This window comes from Oryx dammah, unplaced genomic scaffold (genome assembly GCF_014754425.2).
Source record: "Oryx dammah isolate SB20612 unplaced genomic scaffold, SCBI_Odam_1.1 HiC_scaffold_16, whole genome shotgun sequence".
Classification (NCBI taxonomy): Eukaryota; Metazoa; Chordata; class Mammalia; order Artiodactyla; family Bovidae; genus Oryx; species Oryx dammah.
In genome coordinates, this window is record NW_024070200.1 from 8,657,068 (window position 1) to 8,684,210 (window position 27,143).

At 37.1% G+C, this 27,143-nt stretch overlaps 1 protein-coding gene across 2 annotated transcripts in view; it reads left to right on the forward strand.

The window, feature by feature from the left end:
* ATG2B (autophagy related 2B) overlaps positions 1-27,143 on the forward strand; it is a 77,671-nt gene that overhangs the window by 2,138 nt on the left and 48,390 nt on the right. For both annotated transcript variants that reach the window (XM_040257084.1, XM_040257082.1), the window contains exons 2-14: positions 6,504-6,666; positions 10,044-10,196; positions 11,121-11,223; positions 14,372-14,534; positions 15,340-15,519; positions 19,894-19,990; positions 20,475-20,660; positions 21,657-21,811; positions 21,902-22,007; positions 22,695-22,956; positions 24,198-24,348; positions 25,044-25,136; positions 25,276-25,464. In XM_040257084.1, coding sequence (XP_040113018.1) covers positions 6,504-6,666; positions 10,044-10,196; positions 11,121-11,223; positions 14,372-14,534; positions 15,340-15,519; positions 19,894-19,990; positions 20,475-20,660; positions 21,657-21,811; positions 21,902-22,007; positions 22,695-22,956; positions 24,198-24,348; positions 25,044-25,136; positions 25,276-25,464 — 2,001 coding nt within the window. The remainder of the gene's footprint in view (positions 1-6,503; positions 6,667-10,043; positions 10,197-11,120; positions 11,224-14,371; positions 14,535-15,339; positions 15,520-19,893; positions 19,991-20,474; positions 20,661-21,656; positions 21,812-21,901; positions 22,008-22,694; positions 22,957-24,197; positions 24,349-25,043; positions 25,137-25,275; positions 25,465-27,143) is intronic.

Genomic DNA, 27,143 nt, shown 5'->3' on the forward strand with positions numbered 1-27,143 from the left:
GATAGTTATGACTAAGCTATCTTGAAGGAGGAAGGTTGGACATTTATTAACAGTCTTGTTTAGGTCAAATGACTTTGATGCATTATTTTTTAATTTTTAGTGTTCATTTATTTATTGAAGTATAGTTGATTTACAGTGTTGTATGTATGCATTATTCTTTAATGACTTCATGACTTTTCTTAAAACCCTATAAGATGGGTAGTCATATTTCCATTTTACAGATGGAATTAAATAATATGCCTGAAATTATTATATCACACATATAGCAAGTGGAATAGTGAGAATTCAAGTCTAATTCCTAAGCCTATTATTTTTTCATTAATCACATGGCTTCAAGCCAAGGAAGGAGCAGTTAATATAATTGAGCATTTGTTTATTTCACGCACTGTCTGGGCACTCTCATTTGTGAGGTTTTATTTAATCCTCATAGGAAAATCACAGGTGGTAATATTTGAATTTTGCAATTTGACTTCAGGATCATTGGAAAAATAACTTATGGTTGGACTTAATCCAAAGGTTATGTTTTATTCTACTTCTTGAAGGTGAAGAATATGCCCAGCGAAAATGTCAAATAAAATATCCAGTAAACATAGGCTGTGGCTGATTTCTTTAATTATAGTGTGCTGTGTTAATGACTAAGATAAATCTTGGTGTGACATTTAGATATAACTATTTAAACTTCTGATTCCAAATTCATTTACTTCTGACATTTGATTTTAATGACTTTCATGATGAAAAAAAAAAAGATACCTCACAGAGATTCATAGATCCAAATGGGAGAATACTGTCACTGAAAATGTTCTGAGGTTTCAATTTCTCAACTGTCAGTTATGCACAAGATTGTGTTGAAATCACTTGACATTCCCTTCTTCCTTGATCTCAATCAATTATTCATGCTAATTAGTTGATGTTGCATTTATATATCTATCTATATATAAACTTTAAAACCCCTTTTTAAGAGTTTTGTTCAAAAGACTTTAATTTATTGAGATAATTTTTCATGTTTTCAAACGTTTGTAACCTGTCTAGATGATGACTTAAAAAATAGGGTTTTAATAGATATTTTTTCAGCTACAAAATCATATAACAGTGGAAACATTTCCAAATGTAAGTTTTAAAAATGTCCTCTCCATAGTAGAAATACACTTTGAAAATAAGCTACTTTTCACACTCATTAATGAAGTGGTATCTTTACTTTTAAATGACAGATTGTGGGCTGCCAGACTCACCCTCTGCAATGGCCCACACTCTCTCTGTGGAGTGTGTTTCTCTCTAAATAAATCCACTTTTTACCTATCAAAAAAAAAGTTATGTTTGGTTTTTTTTGGAGTATACCTGCTATTGGAGTATAATGGCATATACTACTGATAGTCATGTGTCATCACATAAAAGGTAAGTGTATTTAAAATTCTAATCTTTGTGAAGAGGAAAATTGCTTATTATCTTTAAATTCAGCTTCTAAATGTTTGATCATAAGAAAATCAGAAACTTCCTGTCATTTTCTGTCTCTCACAGAGATTCTACTGTGGGAAGGTGTGTTTTTATTGTGTAGACTATATGCTTAAGTGTCAGTGCATTGAAATGGAACATCCAGCCAAGGGCACCACTCTTCACCCTTCCCATTGTCTTCTCTTGGTACCAGTCTGATGCGTGGCCTGAATCAGAATGCAGATATCTCTTTGTATATTAAGTATAGTACCACTTTTACATCTGTTTTAACTTTATTTGAATGGTGATGCCTGGGTTTAAACTAATAAGGATGTATTCTTTTCCTAGTTAGTCTTATGATACGCATTAAAAAGAAGCATACAACTTAACTGTTTGCTTTTCTTCATTCTGCCAAGTGCACCTTAAATTCCTAATAGTGCTTACCATTGTGCTAGCTAGGCACTGGGGAAGACAAGGAACAATAGTTGGCACTTATAAAGTATTGACTTGGTACCAGGAACCATGTTGGTACCTTTACGTGTTATTTCATTTACACTCACAGTAACCTTGAGAAATTGGTATTTTCCCTATTCTATGGATGGGGCTTCTCAGCTGGCACAGTTGGTAAAGAAGCTGCCTGTCAGTACAGAAGACACAAGAGATACGGGTTCAATCCCTGGGTTGGGAAGATCCCCTGGAGTAGGAAAGGGCAGCCCACTGTAGTATTCTTGCCAGAATGGTTGCAGAGAGTCGGACATGACTGAGCGTGTGCTGGCAGGCTGGCTGGCTGTTTTATGGATGAGGAAATTGAGACTCATGTTAAAAACTTGTCTGGAACCACCCAGCTCATAAGTGACTGAGCTACTGTGTTTTGTTTTCTTTTTTGTTGAGCTGCTATGTCTTAAAACTACTATATACCTTGTCCATTTTTAAAATGACTTAAAATTTTTTCATTATAAGTTTAAATGTGTGTGTGTCTGTTGTGTCCGACCCTTTGCAACCCCATAGACTGCAGCCCACCAGGCCCCTCTGTCCATGGGATTCTCCAGGCAAGAACCCTGGAGTGGGTTGCCATTTCCTTCTCCAAAAGGAACTATAGAAAGAAAGAAAGTGAAGTCACTCAGTCGTGTCCAACTCTTTTCGACCTCATGGACTGTAGCCTACCAAGCTCCTCCATCCATGGAATTTTCCAGGCAAGAGTACTGGAGTGGGTTGCCATTTCCTTCTCCATATAAGTTTAAATAGTTGAGGATACTTTTTGTTGACTTGTAAATACTTATATAATAAAAATATAGTTTTTTTTTTTTAACCCAGTAAGATCTAAATACCCACCATTATATATATATAAACATATTTAAACAAGGTCGTCATTAGTAGCTGGAAATTTAACAGTGTGTATTTTTCTGTTGAACTCATACGTCTGTTCAACTTCTCTGTACAATTTTTTCATAATTCATGTATTTTATCCTAATTCATGTATTTTATTCTTACATCTTATTGATCATGCTGTCATTTCTCTATAATAAGATATGTAACTAAATTTAAGTTATACTGAAAATTTTTGTCACAATTAAGCTTTCTTTTGCATAGTGAATTTTTTTTAGTGTAACATTTTAATTCCCACAAAAGATTTCTTCACTATTTTTTCTTTTTCTTTTTTTGAATTTTTTTGGTCATTTAAGCAGTTTGCTTCAGGACTTACCATGTTGATTATCTCCTTCACATATCATTAAATTTTTAAGTGTTAAAATTTTCCTCTGTATTGTTTTGTTATTACAGTTATAAGTGCAGTTGATCAAAACAATATAAATGTATTATACATTTGAATAACTAAACATAAGAACTTTTATTAGAAATATATTTATTGATGTTTTGGGTGTGTTTTCTCCTCTCCCCTGCTTTCTTCAGGTATCCATGGATGAATATACTTACAACTAGAATTTGATAGGATTCAGCATAAATTTCATTCTAAACTTTTAAGATAGTCATAAGCTTGAGAAACACTCATCATTAATAAGTAGATGAGAATTGTAGGGATTTTGCAGTAACAGAATCACTTAGTTCTTTGATCTTTTTTATGGCAATGCCAAAAAATGTGTATCAAGTGGGGAAAGGCCAGAAGACTTAATTGGTAGTTCTGCCTACTTTAACGCATTGGAGAAGGAAACGGCAACCCACTCCAGTGTTCTTGCCTGGAGAATCCCAGGGACGGGGGACGCCTGGTGGGCTGCCGTCTATGGGGTCGCACAGAGTCTGACATGACTGAAGCGACTTAGCAGCAGCAGGCAGTACCTAAGGGATGATTCAGGAGGGGGAAAAGATACGCGTTTTTTTGGCTCAGTGGAGAGAGGGACTGTACAAGGGAATATGGGAAAGAGGACCCAACACGATGCCACTTCTCAGAAGGTCCATTTCAGGAAAGAACATATTTGGAGATTGCGTGTGTGCTCCGTCTCTCAGTCGTGTCCTGCTCTTTGCGACCCCATGGACTGTAGCCCTCCAGGCTCCTCTGGGATTTTCCAGGCAAGAATACTGGAGCGCCTTGCCGTTTCCTCCTCCCAGAGATCTTCCCAACCCAGGGGTGGAACCTGAATCTCCTGCTTGGCAGGTGGATTTCTTACCACTGAGCCACCAGGAAAGCCCATTTGGAGTTTAGGGATCTGGATACTTGTACTTTAAAACCGGCCAGGCTCATGTACTCTTTAGGATATCTGTAGGATCACACAAATACCAGTGTGAAGAAAGCCTGTTAAAGTAGTAACCTCCAGTGAAATAATGTGCGCCATTCTAAATCTCCACGTTCAATGTGAGCTTTGTAGATGAAGAATTACACTACCCTTATGCAACATGGCGTACAGGAAGCATCTTCATGTAGACTGGTATTTGATAAGTATTTGTTGCTTTTATGTAAAAGTACATTGTCTGTTAAAACCCGTTTAATTATTCTTCTAACTGTATTTATATCCATCTGTCGTCTTTCTGTTGTAGTTAACCCTTTACTGAAATTACTCAGTGGGATCACCTAACCCCTGTCACTAAATTCAGTGGGCATTAAAAAAAATCTTTGACTTCTTATTAGTTTTTGTTACACTTGATCATTCTCTATGTTATGTTTCCACAGTTTTCTGGGACAGGATTTTCTCCTGCTTTTCTTCCTACTTCTCTGCTTATTATTATTATTTTGTTGTTGTTGTTGTTCCCTTTGCAAGTTCCTTTTTCTTGACTTGTTTCTTAAATGCTGGTGTTTATCAGGATTCTGTCCTAGGTCTCTGATCTTTTTACTCTACGTTAGTTCTGAAAGTCTGTCTCTCCTCACTCCTGTGGCTTCATTTACCTTCTGTGTTTCTAAAGCCCCTCTGTATTACAGGCCCACATGGCTCTCCTGAACTCTAGACCAGAGCACCCACTTGTGTCCTAGACATCTCCACCTGGGAGTCTGCTCAAATATATTCTCTGGAACTGAACTTCTCACCTCTGCCTCCCCTAACTCAGTACATGGCATCACTGTCAAAGCTGTTGGCCAGGCCAGCAACTTGGGAATTATTTTTGATTCCTTCTTTTCTTTACCACTCATTATGCCAGTTATTTCTACTTCCTAATATTTATTAAAAAAAAATCCATCCACCTCTTGCTCTTCTCATTGTCCCTATCCTTGCCAAGCCAATTTTTCTTAGTTTCTCTTATTTGTAACAGCCTTTCTGCTTGAGTTTTGCTTTCCTCCTAAGAGTGACCCATGGAATAGTTCTTTTCTCATCATGGCACCCTTGCTTAAAACCTTTCAGTGGTTTCACATTGCCCTTGAGATAAATTTCAGACTCTTTAACATTAATTACAAGGGTTTTTGGATCCCGCTCACCCTTATCTGTGTAGCCTTATCTCTGGTTCATCAGCCTGGCGTGCTACACTAAAGCCTAAAGCAGCTTTTTCCCTCTGCCCAAATACTCTTGTGTCTCACATGTATGTATTTGCACATACTGACCTCTGCCTTCTTTGAATCCTTCTACATGCTACTGTATCTGTCTGGACCATTGTGTGCAATTAACTCCTCAGCCCCCTGGTCTCAGCTTTAAGTAGCACTTCTTCAGGTGGCCTGCCTTGAGTCTCCAGACAAGGTTCTTTTGCATGCTAAAGTAGTACAGTGTATTTCCTCTGTCATGCAACTCATCACATATGTCTTTCATAGTAAGCTATTTTGTCAACTTACTGAGGACCAGGAATCATCTGTATCTTGGTCTCTGATTTCTTTATCCTTAATGCCTGAGACATGTATAAACATATTTTTTGTTCAGTTGTTCAATCACTAAGTCGTGTTCACCTCTTTGTGATCCAGTGGACTGCAGCATGCCAGGCTTTCCAGTCCTTCACTGTCTCCCTGAGTTTGCTCAAGACTCATGTCCATTGAGTTGGTGATGCCATCCTGCCATCTCATCCTCGGTTGTCCCCTTCTCCTCCTGCCCTCAGTCTTTCTCAGCATCAGGGTCTTTTCCAATGAGTCAGCTCTTTGCATCAGGTGGCCAAAGTACTGGAGCTTCAGCTTTAGCATCAGTCCTTCCAATGCAGATTCAGGGTTGATTTCCTTTAATCAATCCTGCTCACTCATTCAAGATTGACTGGTTTGATCACCTTGCTGTCCAAGGGACTCTCAGGAGTCTTCTCCAGCACCACAACTCGAAAGTATCAGTTCTTCAGTGCTCTGCCTCTTACATCCATACATGACTACTGGAAAAACCATAGCTTTGACCATATGAACCTTTGTCGGCAAAGTGATGTCTCTGCTTTTTAAAATGCTCTCTAGGTTTATTACAGCTTTTCTTCTGAGGAGCAAGTGTCTTTTAGTTTCATGGCTGCAGTCACCATCTGCAGTGATTTTGGAGCCCAAGAAAATAAAGTCTGTCACTCTTTTCACTTTTTCCCCATTGATTTCCCCTGAAATGATGGGTCTGGATGTTTTGATCTTAGTTTTTTGAATGTGGAGCTTTAAGCCAGCTTTTTCACTCTTCTCTTTCTTTGAGTAAGTTAACAGTTTTACTTTCTTGTTCTTGTGATTTCAAAATGCACTTGTTTTTTCTGTTTAGTGTCTCAATGAGATCCTGGAGTCAGCAGATGCACCTTTAGAAGTCACGGAAGGATTCATACAGTCAATTTCTCTGTCCGTTCCATGGGGCTCCTTGTTGCAGGACAATTGTGCACTGGAAGTGAGGGGGTTAGAAATGGTCTTCCGACCTCGACCCCGCCTAGGTAGGTATGTTAGGTGTTTCTGTTTGTTTCTATTTTTACTTTTTAGAGATTGGGAAAGTAGCCTAATTGCATTAAATCGAGTGTTTAATTTAGTACCTTGCATGTATTTGTAAGATTCTCAGTAGGTAAAATTTTAGGATGTGGCCCATGTAGGGGGGTGGGTGTGATTGTATCTTCAGAGTTACTTCTCTCTCTTCTTACCCACAAGAACTTTAGTATATAGGTGATTGGTTTAGTGATAGGTTACCGGTTATCTAAAGTGACTTATGCTTTTTTTTTTTTTTAAGTATAGTTGATTTATAGTGTCAGGTGTACAGCAAAATGATTCATTTATGTGTGTGTGTGTGTGTGTATACATGTTCTTTTATATACATCTATATACTTTTCAGATTCTTTTCCATTGTAACTTATTATAAGATACTGAATAAAAAATGTTTTTTGTTTTCAAAATTCAAAGTATTGTGCCAGAAGCAAGGAAGTGCTCAAAGACTGATGGAGAAATGTTAAAAGGACACAAGATTGGGTTTGAAGGGGCTCCCATTGGCCAAATCTGGAAAATTTGAGTATCAGAAAGGATGACAATAATGAATTATAACACACTAAAACAAAAACCAAACCCCGAAGTCCATGTCACTACGAATAAGTAAATAAGTACGTAAGGGGGAAAAGGAGAAAGATTGCCACTACTGATAAACATACAAAAAATAGAAGATGGACTATCACCGTGTTTGCAAGCACCACAGTAGAAATTAATGCAGGCGAGGATCATCAGTTGATGCTGACACCATTCAGAAGCGTTGAGGATCTTGATATTTAGACAGTTTCAGAATATCTCGTTCCATTTACTTATTATTTACAGAAAGAAGAAGGTTCTTCTCAGTGGAGAAAATTGACAGTCACCACCATAACTGAGTGAGCAGACTTGATCTCATCATCACATCTGTTCTGATGTGATGGGCCGAGAAGGAGGGGATCACTTGTGTTCTTGCTAAAAGTGCTTAGTCTGAGTCGGACACTGAGTAACCAGTCAGGCAAATCCAAAACGAGAGAAAGCCTGTTAACTAGCTGGTCGGTACTTTTTTTTTTTAAGGTTCAGTTATGAAAGACAGTGAAGGTAGAGGAACTATTTAGATTAAAGGAGACTAAAGACTTGATAACTAATTGCAATATGTAACTTTTTTTATTTTTTATTTTTTTTCCTGTGGAGGGTGTATTGAGTCAGATGGGAAGATTGGGGTATTGAATGTATGGTGGTGATGGTGGTGGCTTAGTAGCTAAATCAGGTGCAACTCTTGCAACCCCCTGGACTGTAGCCCGCCAGGCTCCTCTGTCCATGGGATTCTCCAGACAAGAATACTGGAGTGGGTCGGAGGATTCTTGCGCTCCTCTGGGGGACCTTCCCGACCCAGGGACTGAACACATGTCTCCTGCGTTGCAGGTGGATTTTTCACTGCTGAGCCACCTCACTGAATGTATATAATATATTGTGTTGATGTCACGTCACTTGGGTGTGTTAATGGTACTGAGCTTTTGCAGGAGACTGATCTCGTTCTTAGGAGTTACATGCTCCAGTTATTAGAGATAAGTGTTAAAATATCTAGTTTAGCGAAAGGTTGTATGTGTGAGTCTGTGAGTGTGTGAGTGTGTGTGCGTGTATGTGTAACCTTGATGAATCTAGGTGCAGGGTATGCAGTGTATACATCTTAGGACTGAACATTTTCAAAAGAAAACTTTGGGAGGGAAAGGTTTAAAGTAGTAGTAAGTCGTTGTTTACAAGTATATACACATAGTAGCTTTAATTATGTATATGATAGGTTCTGATTTATCAAACCTGTATACTGTGCTTCTTGCATGCCACATACTGTTCTGAGTAGTTTACAAGTAGTATCCTCACAATAACTCTTTGAAATAGATCCTTTTAATTGTGTTCATTTGACTAAATAGGAAATTGATGCATAAATTGTAGTTAAATAACTTGACCAAGGTCATAGCTAGTTCAGTGGAGCAGACAGGGTCTGGACCCAGGGAATCTAGTTCTGGAGCCACTGTTTCTACCACAGTGCTGTGTGGTGTACTGGATTGTCTACTGAAGAGTATTTGTGTCTGGCATGTTATAAGCGCGTAAGGTCACGATGGTGAATCATCTTAAATTATGAACGTAAATGCTTCCAGTGACAATTGATGTTTGTAAAGATGTGTTTGAAGAGTTATAATCCCAAGTGCTGCCTAAAACACCAAAGTTTAAATTATGCTTAGTAACATTTAGTTTATCTGTACTTTTAAAATTGGTAATCTGTGCATGGGAATTCTTAGTAACCTGGTATTTAATTAACAAGAATACTTTATATTTTAACCAAGCTGAGGAGACATACTAGTACATTCCTATGGAAAGTGAAATATTTTACCCTTATTTTAAAAACATTTCATTAGAATGACTTTTAACTTTAATTTTAGAAGGCAGTAATTCTAGTAATCTCTTGTCAGTTTGTTTTAGATAACATAAAGAAGTGTGATAGAATTCTTTTATAAGCATACACCTGGAAAGGACTTGACACAGTTTGTGTGTTCCTTCTCTAAGGCTGCTCTTCTGGTTTATCTACATTTATACTAACCTTCTAAAGCCCATGTCAGCTGCTACCTCTACTTTCCGATGAATTCCCTCAACTAGAAGATTTAGCCTCTTCTTTTACCTGATATGATATTTTCTGTTGACACTCAGTTGTTGCGTATTAATTTTTCTTAATTATATCTCATTTCTTCCACTATCTTGTAGTCTCTTTGAGGGCAGATTTAATAATTATTGTATTTTTCTACCCTTATAAATGGAGTCAGCTAACTATGGCCTGCAGATCAAATCTGGTCTGTTACCTGTTTATATAAATAAATTTTTATTGGAATATCACCTGGTATACACATTCACTCATTCATTAATTCTCTCTGGCTGCTTTTGTACTAGAGTGAGAGAGTTGAGTAGTTGTGATAGAGACCATATGGCCTCAAAGCCTCAAATATTTGTTATCTGATCCTTTGCAGAAATTTTGTTGACCTCTGTTCTACAGCATTTTGAACAATACCACCCATATAAAATATCCACTAAATACTTGAGTAAATATGTGAATTAGTATTTGGCAGATATATAGCATGTAATGAGAACATGTGTCTCAACTTCTTTCTGTGATTTTTTCCTCCCTTCTTGGATATTATAAGGTGATGTTTAAATCTCAGGAGTAAGTTCTAGAATACTGTATCCCTGGGTGATACCATGATGCTAAATATCTCTCGGGGGATTAAGAAGTTACTAGTTTGAAATGTAATTTAAGGAATGGGTTAGTTGTAACCATGAGAAGTTATTGAGGATTTGTCCATATTTTCTGCAGCGTCTGGTTCTGAGCCCATGTACTGGTCAAGCTTCATGACCAGCAGTATGCAATTGGCAAAAGAATGTCTTAGCCAGAAACTAACAGATGAACAAGGAGAAGGATCTCAGCCTTTTGAAGGACTTGAAAAATTTGCTGAAACCATCGAAACAGGTTTGGCATTGTTGAGTATTTTTAAAAATTTTAGATTGTATTTAATAATTTAGTACCTTGATTTAGTAAGCATTGTGTAAGAAAAACTCATTGGAGTAGTTTTTTAAAAAATTGCTGTTCTTCAGAACTTTAGAATTGAAGTTATTTAAAAAATTATACAGTATTTGGACTTCCCTGGTGTCACAGTGGATGGAAACCCACCTGCCAATGCAGGGGACATGGGTTCAATCCCTGGTCCAGGAAGATTCCACATGCTGCGGAACAACTAGGCTGTTGTACCATAGCTACTGTGCCTGCGTACTGCAACTACTGAAGCCTGTGCTCTGCCATGAAGAGCAGCCCCGTCACGCCCCACCTAGAGAAAGTCTGAGCCCAGCACTGAAGACCCAGCACTGCCAAAATCAAACAAATAAGTAATTTTAAAAAGTACACTGTATTCAGTTTAATTTCATGTTCTTTTTTTACCCTAGTTTCTCCTTTGTTTATTTTATTGTGCTTGCATAATGAAGGGATTAGGGACTTCCCTGGTGGCTCAGAGGTTAAAGTGTCTGCCTGGAATGAGGGAGACCTGGGTTCGATCCCTGGGTCGGGAAGATCCCCTGGAGAAGGAAATGGCAACCCACTCCAGTACTCTTGCCTGGAGAATCCGATGGAAGGAGCAGCCTGGTAGGTTACAGTCCATGGGGTCGCAAAGAGTCGGGCACGACTGAGCGACTTCACTTCACTTCAATGAAGGGATTAGAATTCAACAGACGGTGTTAGTCATTGACCCAGGCTGAGATGTAACCCACTGTACGTTCTCAGCCCACAAAATATTTGTTACAAGACTCAAAATTTGGGGCTTTTTTTTTTAAGGTACGAAATTCAACTTTTATTTTGTAAGTTCTTATTAAACTAATTTAGTATTTATTTGGTTTATTCTAGTACTAAGAAGAGTAAAAGTCACTTTTATAGACACTGTCTTGAGAATTGAACATGTGCCAGAAAATTCCAAAACTGGAACTGCACTTGAAATTCGAATAGAAAGGTAAGACTTCTTATATCTGAAAACAAATTACCCTGTTCTTTTCTTTATAAATAATAAGATCTGACTCATCAGATTCAGGATACTTTAGGAGATTCAGTCAGTCAGTCAGTCAGTTCAGTCACTCAGTCGTGTCTGACTCTTTGCGACCACAGCACGCCAGGCCTCCCTGCCTATCACCAACTCCCGGAGTCCACCCAAACCCATGTCCACCGAATCAGTGATGCCATCCAGCCATCTCATCCTCTGTTGTCCCCTTTTCCTCCTGCCCTCAGTCTTTCCCAGCATCAGGGTCTTTTCAAATGAGTTAGCTCTTCACATCAGGTGGCCAAAGTATTAAGAGTTTCAGCCTCAGCATCAGTCCTTCCAAAGAACACCCAGGACTGATCTTTAGGATGGACTGGTTGGATCTCCTTGCAGTCCAGGGGACTCTCAAGAGTCTTCTCCAACACCACAATTCAAAAGCATCAATTCTTCGGCCCTCAGCTTTCTTTATAGTCCAACTTTCACATCCATACATGACCACTGGAAAAACTATTGCCTTGACTAGATGGACCTTTGTTGATAAAGTAATGTCTCTGCTTTTTAATATGCTGTTAGGAGATTAGATGTGATTATATTCAGTTAATATATTACATTATTTCTGAGTACAGTGCTGTTCTCCAAGTTGTATTCCAATCCAATTATTAAAAACAAAGTACCAGTTGGGGTATAATTACATATAATACTATTTGAATATTAGAATTCACAAAGTAATTCTCATTTAGTTGATATCAAGTCAAAATAATGACTATTTGAGTGATACTAAATTTAAGGTACCCTGCTGGAGTATTTCAAGTTTTTCATACGAACAATGTACTATTTAGATGGGTCTCATTAATGTGAAAGGATTTTTGTGTTGCTTTCTTTGATCTATTTGCTGCTTTAGGCTAAGACTACTGTTTTCCTGGAGGATTCTGTGAGGGTATTTTAAGGTCAGTATGTACAGTAGAGATTACTTAAAAAGATATAAATATATCACTTTTAGTTTTCACTGTATGCCCACCTGCAACTCCTATAAATAGACCTAAAACAGGGATTGATTTACATACACACTGCAGAGTGTTGTTTTGAGGTTATGACTCTTCACATGAACTGCCAGCAGAAATGAGCAAAGTGAAGTATGTGCGCTGAGCACCAAAGACACTTTGTGGATATGTTGGGAGCCTTTACTGAGTTTTAAACAGATGTGTTCTGATTTCTTTCTTTGACAAAACATACCTATTAGTGAATCAGTTACTGTTAACAGATCTTTGAGATTAAGTTGCATTAACTTAAAGGACCGTCTAGTCAAGGCTATGGTTTTTCCAGTGGTCATGTATGGATGTGAGAGTTGGACTGTGAAGAAAGCTGAACGCTGAAGAATTGATGTTTTTGAACTGTGGTGTTGGAGAAGACTCTTGAGAGTCCCTTGGACTGCAAGGAGGTGCAACCAGTTCATTCTAAAGGAGATCAGTCCTGGGTATTCTTTGGAAGGAATGATGCTAAAGCTGAAACTCCAGTACTTTGGCCACCTCATGTGAAGAGTTGACTCATTGGAAAAGACTCCGATGCTGGGAGGGATTGGGGGCAGGAGGAGAAAGGGACGACAGAGGATGAGATGGCTGAATGGCATCACCGACTCGATGGACAGGGAGTCTGAATGAACTCTGGGAGTTGGTGATGGACAGGGAGGCCTGGCGAGCTGTGATTCATGGGGTCGCAAAGAGTCAGACACGACTGAGCAACTGAACTGAACCTTAAAATGGTGTATTTAAAAAGTATCTAAAATCTTCTGCATTTGGAACAGTATTACTTTGGAAACAGTGACAGATTTTATTTTCTTGGGCTCCAAAATCACTGTGGATGGTGACTGCAGCCCCGAAATTAAAAGACACTTGCTCCTTGGAAGAAAAGCCATGACAAACTTGCTGCTGCTAAGTCGCTTCAGTCGTGTCTGACTCTGTGCGACCCCATACACGGCAGCCCACCAGGCTCCCCCGTCCCTGGGATTCTCCAGGCAAGAACACTGGAGTGGGTTGCCATCTCCTTCTCCAACACATGAAAATGAAAAGTGAAAGTGAAGTCACTCAGTTGTGTCCGACTCTTAGCAACCCCATGGACTGCAGCCTACCAGGCTCCTCCGTCCATGGGATTTTCCAGGCAAGAATACTGGAGTGGGTTGCCATTGCCTTCTCTGATGACAAACCTAGATAGCATATTAAAAAACAGAGACATCACTTTGCTGACAAAGGTCCATCTAGTCAAAGCTATGGTTTTTCCAGTAGTCATGTATGGATGTGAGAGTTGGATCATAAAGAAGGCTGAGTGCTAAAGAATGGATGCTTTCAAGTTGTGGTGCTAGAGAAGACTCTTGAGAGTCCCTTGGACAGCACAGAGATCAAGCCAGTCAATCGTAAAGGAAATCGGTCCTGAATATTCTTTGGAAGGACTGATGCTGAAGCTCTAGTATTTTGACTACCTAATGCAAAGAGTTAACTCATTTGAAAAGACCCTGATGCTGGGAAAGATTGAGGGCAAGTGGAGAAGGGGATGACAGAGGATGAGGTGGTTGAATGACACCACCGACTCAGTCGAGATGAGTTTGAACAAACCTGGGAGATGGTGAAAGACAGGGAAGCCCGGCATGCTGCAGGCCACACAGCATGTGCTACACAAAGAATCAGACACTGCTTAGCCACTGAACGACAACAACAACAGCTTTATTTAAGCTGAAAATGAGTGGTAAGGACTCATACAGTTGTTACAGAAATGCAAGCAATGACACATCAGACTCATGTTTAGAGTCAAGTGCTGTCTCAGTGTTTCAAGAGATGTTTGTGAGGGAGCATAGGAATTATTTTCCTTGGAGCTAACTTTAAGAAGTTACTCATTTTTTCCTCCAAATTTAGGAGCCTCAAAATATTACCTTGTTGGGGTTAATTTAATGTTCATGAAAATATTTACGAGAGTAAAGCATGATAATGCTGACACATATGTGATAGGTATATTCTAAGAAGAGTTAACACTTGAAAAATTTCTTTAATTTCAGCAGCTGTGTGTATTTCTTATAATTGCAAATAGGTATTCCTAAGAGTTTTATGCAAATGCTCTTTTTGTTTTTAACTTTCAGAACCATGTACTGTGATGAAACTGCTGACGAGTCCTCAGGAATTAATGTACATCAACCCACAGCTTTTGCTCACAAGTTACTTCAGCTATCTGGAGTGTCTCTCTTCTGGGATGAGTTTTCTGCATCTGCAAAATCCTCCCCAGTGTGTTCAACTGCGCCAGTGGTAAGGAAAACAAATCAGAGAAGCCAGAAAACGAAGTCACAGATTTTCAGAAGGTTTACTTGAGGACTATTAAAATTTTCTAGGATGTGTGATGTGTACTGATGGGTTTCCTTGTGATCTGAGAGTTAACACAAATATTCAGTAATGGGGACATATATTTCAGATTTAAAAATACACTTGTAAAAAAAAATACATTTGTAAAAAAAATACATTTGTAATTAATGCCATTTCTACCAGAAATACATTTGCTGTATATTAATTTAATAGAGAAACATTGGATTTTATGTCTTAGGGAGAAATGGCATATTAACATCTAATATCTTCTTTATAATAAAAACAGGCAAGTAAGCAATGTTCACATTTACCTTCCATGATGCATGTATTGTTGAAAATGTTATGTTACAAGTCATATTTTGTCAGAATTTTATAATTAAGGAAAAAGAACTGTGTTCATCCCTTCTCAGATTGGAGAGCCCTTTTATAAATCAGTCACTTCATAATTTGTCTTTTAGTTTATTTCACAAATAGTATTTTCTTAATTATTAGATGTATATTAAATTTTCTTATTATGTAATTTGAACAGATGCTGTGCTTTTTTTCATAAAGTACTTTTCCGTAATTTGCCTTTATTAAGGTACTGTGCTATGTTTTATACTGTTCTACAATACTGGTTTATCCATTGTCACAATACAGTTTTCATGTAAATACTGTGTTCTTCTTAAATTAACAATCGTGTTTTACATCTCACTTTACTTACACTGAAGTATTTGAAGGAATTACATTTTTTCTTCTTGCGTTACTGTAGGAAACAGAGCCAAAGCTGTCACCTAGCTGGAATCCAAAAATTGTTTATGAGCCTCACCCACAACTAACAAGGAATTTGCCAGAAGTAGCACCTTCTGACCCAGTGCAGATAGGAGGGCTCAGTGGTAGGCTGGAGTTGAGTCTCACATTGAAACAGAATGAAGTACTTCCTGGAGCTAAGGTCAGTAATTGTTTTATTTTCTGTAGATAAAAACAAAGTAAACCTGGAAGCATTCTTTATGCCATGACCCTCTGATTGGTTCACATAGATTGTCCTGTGACCAGGTTACCCACTGCCTTGGAGTCAGCATTTTTACCCACAGCTGGTGCCTCTGTCTGCACATCTTGGAGGTCACCTGAGGCCTACCTTTGCCCATCTGCTGCAGCTCAGGGTTTGAAACTGTCTCCTGCGCTCAACTTTCCCCCACTTTCAAAAATGTTCATTAGTTCAGATAACTAGCAGTTTCTTAAAGAATCTTTTTCATCATGAAATTAAAAAGTTAAAAGAAGGAGAAATTGAGAAAGTGTGTTAGCTGAAAGTGAAAGTTAGTTGCTCAGTCATATCCGACTCTTTGCAACCCCATGAACTATAGCTGCCAGGCTCCTCTGTCCATGGAATTCTCCAGGGAAGAGTACTGGAGTGGGTTACCATTTCCTTCACCAGGGTGTCTTCCTGACCCAGGGATCGAACTTGAGTCTTCTGCATTACAGGCAGATTCTTTACCAACTGAGCCACCAGGGAAGCCCCCATGTTAGCTGAAGGAGATGTTTAACTATGTGTATATAAAACTATCCACCTATGTGTATTTGAACAGAATGTCCATGTTTATAGTTGTATAATATTTATGAAGAGAGATGAGTTTTTTCCATAATGTTGCATAGCTTGTAGAAGTCACTGTAAAGACAATTGTACCTCTTTCTTAAGAAGCAATACTGAACAGTCTGGAGAGTCAGGAAACTTGCATTTTTTTAGTTAGTTAATTGTGTGTCTTTCAGGTTATTATTTTCAGGTTCTTAAACCTAATTTACCATATAATCTATGTAAAATGCAGTTTAGGAAAATATCAGGATTTATTCATTTGTATTTTCACAGATATAACTAGCTCTAGACATTTGACTGACTACTGTATGGCAGAACCCGTGCAGGTTGTTGGGACAGACATAGAAATGAAAGGAATGCAATCTTTGTCTTAATAAAAGATAGGGTAAGAGGCATAGACATGGCTGTGGGAAAGTGTAAGAGGGAACCACTCTATACATGTGAAAACACATAAAAAGGTTTTCAGAAGATTGAAGGAGCCCCAGAAATCTTTCTCTGGAAGGGAGCACCTGATTAGAGTTGGAGGGGGAGGAAGGTGCAGATTGAAATGTTGATGTTCCTATTACTGTGATTGGTTTTCTTTGTTTTTTTTTTTTTGCCACATCACGTGGCTTGTGGGATTTTAGTTCCCTAACCAAGAATTGCGCCCTGGTCCACAGCAGGGATTGAGCCTGGGTCCACAGCAGTAAAAGCCCACATCTTAACCGCGACCATCGGGGAAATTCGCTGATGTTCTTCTTACTGATTATCCCTCCTCCTCTTTGATTACTGTTCTGTTCTACTTCAGTTGAGTTCAGTTCAGTGGCTCAGTCATGTCCGACTCTCTGCGACCCCATGGACTGCAGCGTGCCAGGCTTCCCTGTACATCACCAACTCCCGGAGTTTACTCAAACTCATGTCCATTGGATTGGTGATGCCATCCAACTGTCTCATCCCTCTGTTGTCCCCTTCTCCTCCCATCTTCAATCTTTCCTAGCATCAGGGTCTTTTCAAATGAGTCAGTTCTTTGTATCGGGTGGCCAAAGTATTAAGAGTTTCAGCTTCAGCATCAGTCCTTCCAAAGAATATTCAGGACTGATTTCCTTTAGGATGAACTGGCTGGATCTTCTTGCTGTCCAAGGGACTCTCAAGAGTCTCCAACACCACAGTTCAAAAACATCAATTCTTCTTCAATCAGCTTTCTTTATAGTCCAACTCTCACATCCATACATGACTACTGGAAAAACCATAGCTTTGACTATACGGACCTTTGCTGGCAAAATAATGTCTCTGCTTTTTAATATGCTGTCTAGGTTGGTCATAACTTTTCTTCCAAGGAGCAAGCGTCTTTTAATTTCATGGCTCTTCTACCTCAGGTGGTATGAAACCCTTTCACAGGTCTTAAGCCTCTTCACAGAGTGAAAGGATGGAATGGTTAATGGAGCAGAGAGCCACGGGTATGTGTAAACACTACAGGAATCCTTATTGTGCCAAGATCCTTGGGAAACTGAATACATCCATGCCTCTGTAGAATGCATTTTCTAATCCTTTAAGGAAGAACCATAGCGATACCTTCTTGGGTTCTGTTTTGGTTAACTATTGCTGCTGCTGCTGCGTCGCTTCAGTCGTGTCCGACTCTGTGCGACCCCATGGACTGCAGCCCACCAGGCTCCTCCATCCATGGGATTTGCCAGGCAAGAGTACTGGAGTGGGTTGCCATTAGTCCTCAGCATTTGTATTTTTGATTTTTGTGCATATCCAAACTTTTTGCATGTTGTGAACTGATTTATATAAATGCCTTTTAGGTATTACTTTTGAACGTCTGTGTATTAGGTGACAGATGAACCTCTGGAACTATTGCATTGCTATTAGCCAGGGTTTAATATTTGGAGACACTCTTCTTGCCTATATGGTAATTTTTTTGTAGCAACTGGAATATTTGAGTACATTTTGTTCTAATGAAAATGAGTGCTAAACAGAAAAATTAAAGTTCTGAATAGCAGCATCCAGAAACAGACCTCCTGAACTTAATACAGTGTAAACAAAGATGGCATTAATTAGGGGCCTCAAGTTTCAGATCTTTAGTCTCTTTCTTTGCACTTAAGTCTTTCAAAATGGGATCAAAATGTTACGAGAGATTTCATGTTACTTTTTCAGTTCTCGGAGACTATTCACCACTCAAATAGTGTGTAAGTTTGCTGTTTCACGTATTTAGTTTTATCAGATGTCTTCAGGAATACATTATATATGAAAATAGGGGACTGCCTCAATTGAATTTAGAGACATTTTAATTGCTGTGTTACACTGGGTTTGAAATTTGAAGCCTGACATGCTGCAGTCCACTGGGTCACAAAGAGTCAGACACGACTGAGTGACTGAACAACAACAACAAATTTTCGTTGTTAAAATGTTTTATCTTTTATATTTTCAGAGGAAAGTTACATATATTTTTTTCTTTGTATGCCAAACTAAGAATGACTAATAATGACATATTTCTATGACAATTAGAAGTGAAACTCCTAATCATGTGTTCTAAATGCAGATTAGAGACTATGCTTTCGATGCTAAGAAATTAAAAATCAATTTTTAAGCTCAGCATATAATCACAAAGAGATTTCCCCACTGTCCCCAGCCATAACTCCTTGCTGATTCAAGGACTGGGAAGTCAGCAGTCAGTAAGGATCCCTGTAAAACCAGTACTTTGTGGGTCAGCCTAGGTTAAAATCCGGGCCCTGAATCTGTTATATGGCCTTGTGTGAATCACTTAATCTTTGTGAACCTTTTTTCTCATTTGTAAAATAGGAACACTACTAAGAATTAGAGGAAATAAAAACATCTAACACAGTGTCCCAATACTCAAAAAAAGGTGATAATAATTATTATTGGAGAATGTGTTGCTTTATGAGTTATACCATGGAAATTTCTCAAAGTCACTATGTAATTTATTTTTTGTTCTTAGAATCAGAAATTTGTTTTTCTCCTGTAAAATGGCATAAAGATCATAGGAGTCAGTATTAACATTAGGACTAAGAAGAGACGAATGAAAAGTAAGGCAGGGATATTTAGCTTTTCAGAATGTGACTTAGGGAATAGAGTGATTGTTTTTGTCAGAGTGTATGCTGCGGAAGTCAAGAGTGAGAGTGGGATTGGGCTTTTATTTCTAGAAGGAAAAATGGACAAAGAGGTGGAAAAGGGAAAGGAATTCCACATGAGCATCCTCTCTGCTGTGGCTTCATGTCAGTGGAGAGGTTTCTTGGGCATTTGGAGGGGCACACTGTTGATAGAAAAGATCCTTGCTGTTCTAGATAGGAGTGTGATTGATCCGTGGGCAAACTTAGGAAGGCTACCTTTGTTTGTCCTTGGTTTGAATCAAGCTTTAAAGATTGTGATTTGAGTCTTTTGAAACCATAATGGGGATGAATACTCGATTGCTGCTATCTTAATTTTCTTGGAGACTCTGTCTTAAGGCTTCCTCAAACACCTTTAAATACTCAGAAAACTCAGAGACACAAAGAGTGACATTGGTCTTTCCAACATGGAATTTCTCAGGAGGATTTTCCCCTTAAAATAAAAGTTGATGACCTTATATGTCTTTTCATTTGGTTGTTTGAATTAGTAGAGAGAATCTGAGGTGAAGGAATCCAAGGCTAACTAATTAGTATTCCTCTCGGTGTTCTGAAATATACTGGGATTTATGGTAATGAGTTTGTAAAGAGTGTTCATTCTGAGTAGTTTCCTTTCTTTCTTTTTTTGAAGTTGGATATTGATGGACAGATAGACTCTATACATCTCTTCCTGTCACCCAGGCAGGTGCACTTGCTTTTGGACATGTTAGCAGCTATTGCTGGACCAGGCAAGTATAACTGTTGTTATTTCTAGTTCTTTAAAAAATTTTAGTTAAAATATATAGCGTAGAAATGGGAAATTATATTATTGTATAGGAATGTATGAACTTAAAGATGTATTGTGAATTAGAATCCTCAGTAGTTAAATTTGATTCTTTCAAATTGCATTATGATGCAACAGATTAGCATTCAGACTGACTGACTTCTTGGTTGGAGGTAGTACTTCATACAACTGAGAAAGTATAATTGTTAAACTCACACTTAAAAAAATTTTAATGACATATATATTTAATAATAGGTAAGATCTTGTGATTCCTAGCTAGCTGCTTAGAGCTATTGACTAGATCTCTGATTAACATTAAATACTGGTGGTTCTGCACTGATTGTGGTACTAAGTTGCCATTGGCATTGGATAAGTGGGTTGGGAGAGAATGCTTAATTAAGTAACTCCAAATGTAATTACTCTTTTGCTTTTCTTTTGTATACATGTAGAAAATTCAAGCAAAATTGGATTAGCTAATAAAGATAGAAAAAGTCGACCCATGCAGCAGGAAGATGAATATCGAATTCGAATGGAATTGAACCGATATTATTTGAGGAAAGATTCCCTCTCTGCCGGCGTGTCCTCAGAGCAAAGCTTTTATGAGACAGAAACGGCTCGTACACCTTCTAGCCGGGGTAAGCAACTCAAAAAGTTGACTCTAGATTGATACATTATCATCATAGAGCAAAGTACATTTAACTTTGGCTGCCATAAAATGGAGTTTAGTAATGAAAAAACCAACGGTCTACACTTTAAGAAGGTTTAAATTTATAAGTTGATCGAACCACAGCTTGACAGTGACTGGCACACAAGTGGTGCAGGTTCCTTTTTTGATTGTGTAGTCTTGTTTTGTAAAACATGATTTATTCTAAGGAAAGTCAATTAAAAATGTGGGTTTACGCAAAACATAAAATGGGAATAATTGTTCATTTTGTCAAATTATGTGCTTACATAATGATTTACAGTAGATTCCTTTAAACAGAAACCTTTGTCCATTAATCTTTCTGTCAATTATATGTAAATAAACAACAACATAATCTTTACCCAGTTTACTTTGCATTTATAGGTGTGTCTTAATGTGTAAGCACTAATACAAATCAATTTAAATAATAAGAATCAATTTCAATATGGAATGTTGACCTAAGTAAAAAATTAAAATCTATTCAAGAAATTTTGGTCATAACAAACTTCATTTGCCTGAAGGTAAAACAATTTGCAGGAAGAAGTAAAACATAAATAGAATTCTAAATAAAATATTCAACTTTTTTTTTTTCCCCAAGAAATAGCTGTATCCATGACCCCAGAGATTACAAGATACTAGTTGAAAATCATAGGACACTTAATGACATTACATTATATCATATGAAGCAGCATATCATATATTTTTTAAGAAAGTTCACCAGTGGGCTAGCTTAACGTTTTGTTCGTCTATGTTCAGCTGAGTTTTTACTATGACATTAATATCTTGAATGCAAAGAAGTGACCCCATTGGAAGTAACATAAAATTTAGAATATCACTATATCTCAGATAATCTGAGGGAACAATATAACATTAATATATATGAAGATCTTATTTAAAGATGTGAATTGGTGGAATTATAATAAAACTGACAAAGTTTAATTCTCTCTAGAAGAAGAAGTTTTCTTCTCCATGGCTGATATGGACATGTCACACAGTCTCTCTTCTCTTCCACCCCTTGGGGAACCCCCAAATATGGACCTTGAGTTATCATTAACTAGTACATATACAAACACCCCAGCAGGATCTCCATTAAGTACTACTGTGGTAAAGTATTTAATTTTTTGTTCTGTTCTTTAACAAGTTATTTCTAAAATTTTACACCTTATTCATATGCTTAAAAAAATTATACTATAGCTTCAGCCAACATGGGGAGACTTCCTTGATCATCATAAAGAACAGCCAGTAAGAGGATCAGCATTACCCTCCAACCTAGTTCACCCAGCATCTTTACAAAAGACTGGTACGTTAAAAAAAAAAGAAAAAAAGACGTTTGTTGATAGTTTCCGCTGGAATCTGAAAATAATTATTAAAAAAATATGCCATTTTACTGATTCTTTTCTCTTTCTTCATAAATATTTTTTTGGTGTAGACCTTTTAACAAAGTCTAGAAAGAAGATGAAGCACTGTTGAACAATTCACTATGAAATGTTTTAGAACAGTTGCCTATTTATTGTATTCATGTATTAAATAATTTAGTAAAAAGTACACCCTAAGTTTCATATTATTATTATAATTTAGGAGTCTCAATCAACTGGTCTAATTTTTGTTTCTCTGTTTACACATCCCTTAAAAGAGAACCTCAGGTTTCCTTTCTGCAAATTTTAATTGAAATAGACACAGGATTAAAGGAAAATTTGATGAGCAGCTTCTAGTTAATCTCTGACTTATTCCAGTACAGTTTTATTAATTCAAAAGTTTTGTTTGTATTGTAGCAGGGTTTTTTTTGTACTTCACATATCAAGGATCTTGCATATCAAATGTAGAAAGATTACAGTTCATTATTTTCCTTTTTTAATATCACTGAAACTATTGTGTGATCATATGTTTTGAATACTAAAATCTCAAGTTTTAAAACTAACACATTTGATATAATGAATTTGTTTAAGTATTAACTTTTCTGAATATAATTTTAACACATGTATTTCAGCTCTTCCCTCTAGGTCTGTTTCAGTGGATGAATCCAGGCCTGAACTTATTTTTAGAGTAGCTATGGGAACGTTTTCAGTCTCTGTGCTTCACATTGATCCTTTATCTCCACCTGAATCATCATTGAATGTTAATCCATTGACACCAATGGCGATAGCTTTCTTTACTTGTATAGAAAAAATTGATCCAGCACAATTTTCAACAGAAGATTTTAAGTCTTTTCGAGCAGTGTTTGCAGAAGCTTGCTCACATGATCACCTTAGGTAAACTCTTACATTTGTTAATAATTCTTGAAAAAGAACCAGATGTGAATTTTTTCATTTATCTATTTACCTCTCTCCATTTGTTTTTCTAATTCATATTTGATTTGTAAATGAGTGGAATGAATGAGGATTTCTTGTGATACTGTAAGATTTTTACCATAGACTCTCCCATTCAGGTTATTTGGCATGTGAAATATACAGATATAAGATCTATTTGTTTGGAGTTGTCTAAGTTATCTTTAGCTCCCTGAGGTGCTCTTCTCAGGTTTCTTTGACCACATTTTGCCATCATTCTCCACTGACACCATTATGATCATAAAAATAGTTCTTACTGTCACTGGCTTAGCAGAGATGGCAGTGGTGGTGAGAGTAGATGGACTAGTGAAAAGGGACTCGAAAGTGATTCCTGTGCCACTAACCACTGGGTGGGAAATGATAAGTGAGGCTCATCCTGAGCTTGGATGCTACATTTTCAACTTCTGCTTAAAAAAAAACAAAACTAAAGCTATTCAAATAGCCACCTGTCTTTCCATAGGTTGAGTCCTAGTAGATAAGGAGATAACTAAATTTATACATATGTGTAATATTGTTAGCGTGCAACTACTATTTTAACTTGAAAGTAGCCTATAAATTGTCCTATCATATATAATGACTTAGGGACATATATTAATATTTTTAGAAAACACTTTAGGCTTTTGTTTTATCTTTAACTATTTTAAGTATTAAAATTAATAGGTTTGGACCATAATATTTATAATAAAACTGCAAAAGTGTTTCTTTTCTTCCCATTTTGGACAGTTTCAAATATCTGCCAGTAGGAAATACAATAAAAGCAACAAAAGCTAGAGGTAGGCCTTCATTTGAGTTTTACTGACTATAAAGTTTTTAAAATACTGCATGATCCTTCTAGATATTTTTAAGAACTATATGCATATGTTTTCCAGATTTGAAAGATTTTTTTTCACTGCAGTGTAAATTTTACAATGTAGAAGAGGGAAGGACAGTGTTGGGGGAGAAAATCCTGGATAATTTCCTATCAACAGATATGATTTTTTATCTTATATCAGGGAACAGGGAATTTGAAGCAATCTTTCTGGTTAATATCCTTAAGAATATTAGTTATTACTGACTGTTTGAACTTGGCAGCACAGGTAGGCATTAATAGCTCTATAGTATTCTTTGACACATCATTTAATCTAGAATTATACGGAAACTCTCAAATGCTGCATTTTTTATGACAGATTTATAGGCACTGGCATCAAAGTGTCCTATGAACAAAGACAAAGATCAGCTTCCCGATATTTCAGTACTGATATGTCCATTGGGCAAATGGAACTTTTGGAATGCTTGTTTCCGACTGATTCTCATTCTGTTCCTCCTCACTATACAGAGGTAAATGCTGATACTTTTCCTTTACGGTTATTCTTTACATCTGTCTTGCTTTTTAAGAATTGTGTGAACAGCAGTGATTTTCTTAAAAAGGCATAGGAAGTTGTATCAGCAGAAGTTTATTGTGTGTGTTTGCATTTGTGTTTTGTGGAAACAGATTTTTTTTTTTTTTGGGAAACAGATTTTTAAGTGTGATATTCAAGGCCACTATTGGAATGTGTTACATCTTTAGAGTTGACTTGTTCTAGAGTCAGACAGGTTTATGACAAATGATTTAATTTCACTCATTTTGCAAGAACGCTTAATTTTAGAAGAATTCTATTATTTAACAAATACTATTGAATGCTAAGCACTGTGCACATATTAGGCACAGTGGAATATCTTGTGCTCATTTATTATTAATCTGATTTTTTCCCCTGTCCTTAAAAGCATGTCCTAGAGAAACTTTTAAAAGCTATCAAAGTAGCATTTTTATTGCTTTTACCTTGTCCTGGTGACTTTTTTTCGATGTGTTTTATTTGAACACTTGCATACATTTTGCAAATGTGATGCTGAAGATTGCAGAAGCTCACTAGTTTGTGTAAGAGTCATATTGCTAGTAAGCGACAGAACTGAAGCTTAAACCAGCCTTTCCAACTTCAAAAAACTTTCTGTTAATTCTTCTTAATATTGTACATTTATCTTCCTCTTTGTTTAAGCTTTTGATGTTCCATTCCAAAGAACGAACTGATTCTCACCTCCCTGTGTGTCTTCAGCTTCATTATAAGCATTCTGAGAATAAAGGACCTCAGGTAAGAGATCTTTTTGTGTGGTTACCACTGGTAAATTTTCATTTGATGTCTATTGTATCATAATCACAAGGATTTAATTTTATGGAATTATCAGTGATCATATTAATTCTTTCTTTTTCTTCTCTCTCTTTTTTTTAAGGGTAGTCAAGCAAGACTTAGTTCCGTTCCTCAGAAGGCAGAATTACAGGTTAAATTAAATCCAGTGTTTTGTGAGCTGGATATCAGTATTGTGGACAGGTTAAATTCCTTGCTTCAACCGCAGAAACTCACTACAGTGGAGATGATGGCATCACATATGTATACTTCATATAATAAGCATATTAGTTTGGTAAGTATTTCAAAAGTTGCAAATACTCATCATAATTATAACTAGCTAATAGACTTATTGAGATGATTTCTGAGTTAAGTAGTCTTAATAGATTAAGTACCACTTGTTATTAAAATAGCATTATATGTAATAATGAAAAAAATGGAAGCACCTTTTATGTCTAGGTAGTAGAATAGCTGAATGAGTTGTGATCATGTACAGAATGGGATTTTATGCTGCCTCTTTAAATGATGGTTACGAAGAGGGTATAGCAACAGGAAGAAGACTCCTAAAGAAATATGAGGTGAAAAAAGGTGAAAAAAGTAGAATACACATAAACTTCTATTATAAATGTGTAAGTAAGATCATATAGAAAAAGACTGAATGGAAATATATACCATTCGGGAGCATCGATTACAATAGAATAGTAGAATTAGATTTCCTTTCTGTGTTTATCTGAGTTTTATAAACTGTGACTATAATACCTTCACAAAGCTTCATTTGTTCACGCCTATAGTGAACCACTTGAATCTCCTATAAAAGGCAGCCCGTGTCATGTAGGATATACTCTTGGGAATGGGAGCATCATTTATCACACTGTGTTACTGGGCATCACACTGTGTCACTTTTACTTAGATCTGGTGCCTGGTGTCTTTTCTAAGCAAAGCAGGTAAGTCAGATTTGCAAGATGTCTGTTAGGAATTTTAGGAGTATGCACAAACAGAGACAACTTTGGCTAAAAGGAAAAGATAGTTTTCTGTGTATTGCCTCTCCCTTAATTATCAGTGGGTATTCACATTAAATCAAGATTCTTTAACTTTTCTTGCCAACAGTTGCTAGTTATTTTAAGTTCTGTGGGTTAGTGTCTGTATTTGCTGTTAGCCATAGATGCATTGGAATGATGATTTAATCTCTTAAGCAATTAAAAATTTTTTAAAAATTGAAGTATAATTGCTTTATGGTATTATGTTGGTTTCTGCCATACGACAGCGTAAATCAGCCATAAATATGCATATGTCCCCTCCTTCTTGAACCTCCTTCTCACCCCCTCCCAAACTTCTAGGTGGTCGTAGAGCACTGGGTGAGCTTCCTGTATTATACAGCAACTTGCCACTAGCTCTCTGTGTCACATATGGCAATGTACATGTTTCAGTGCTACTCTCTTGAGCAACTTTTGCTGAGAGTGGAGATTAATAGATGAAAGTCATAATAGGGGAGAGAAAGAATCAGATCCGGTCTTAGTATAAAAGCAGAACTTTCTAATCTAGGCTATCAGAGACTGATCCATGAAATTGAGGAGTGTTATCATCTACACTGTACTCTGGACTAAAGCTTTACAAGTTGTAATTCATTGCAGAGAAAAAGATATGAATAGACTTTTATCTGAAAGGCATGTACTTTGACTGTTTTATTATAATGTGGCTTTAAGTCAATGTTGCATGCATGTTTGGGCTTCTAAGGGTCTTCTGATGGGGTCATATCCTTGAGATAGATGGGAGCTCAGAGTGAGTCATTTAGGGAATATTTATTTCAAACCTTTGATGTGCCAGGCTTGGACTTAGTTCTGGAAATACAAGGATGAATCAGGAATGGGCCTTTGCATTTGGCGTAATTCACCTGATTTTACATTGGAGTCTTTGAAATAGCACATTGGTGGGGAAATCCTTCAGACTAAATGCTTGGTTCTATAGTGATTTTTA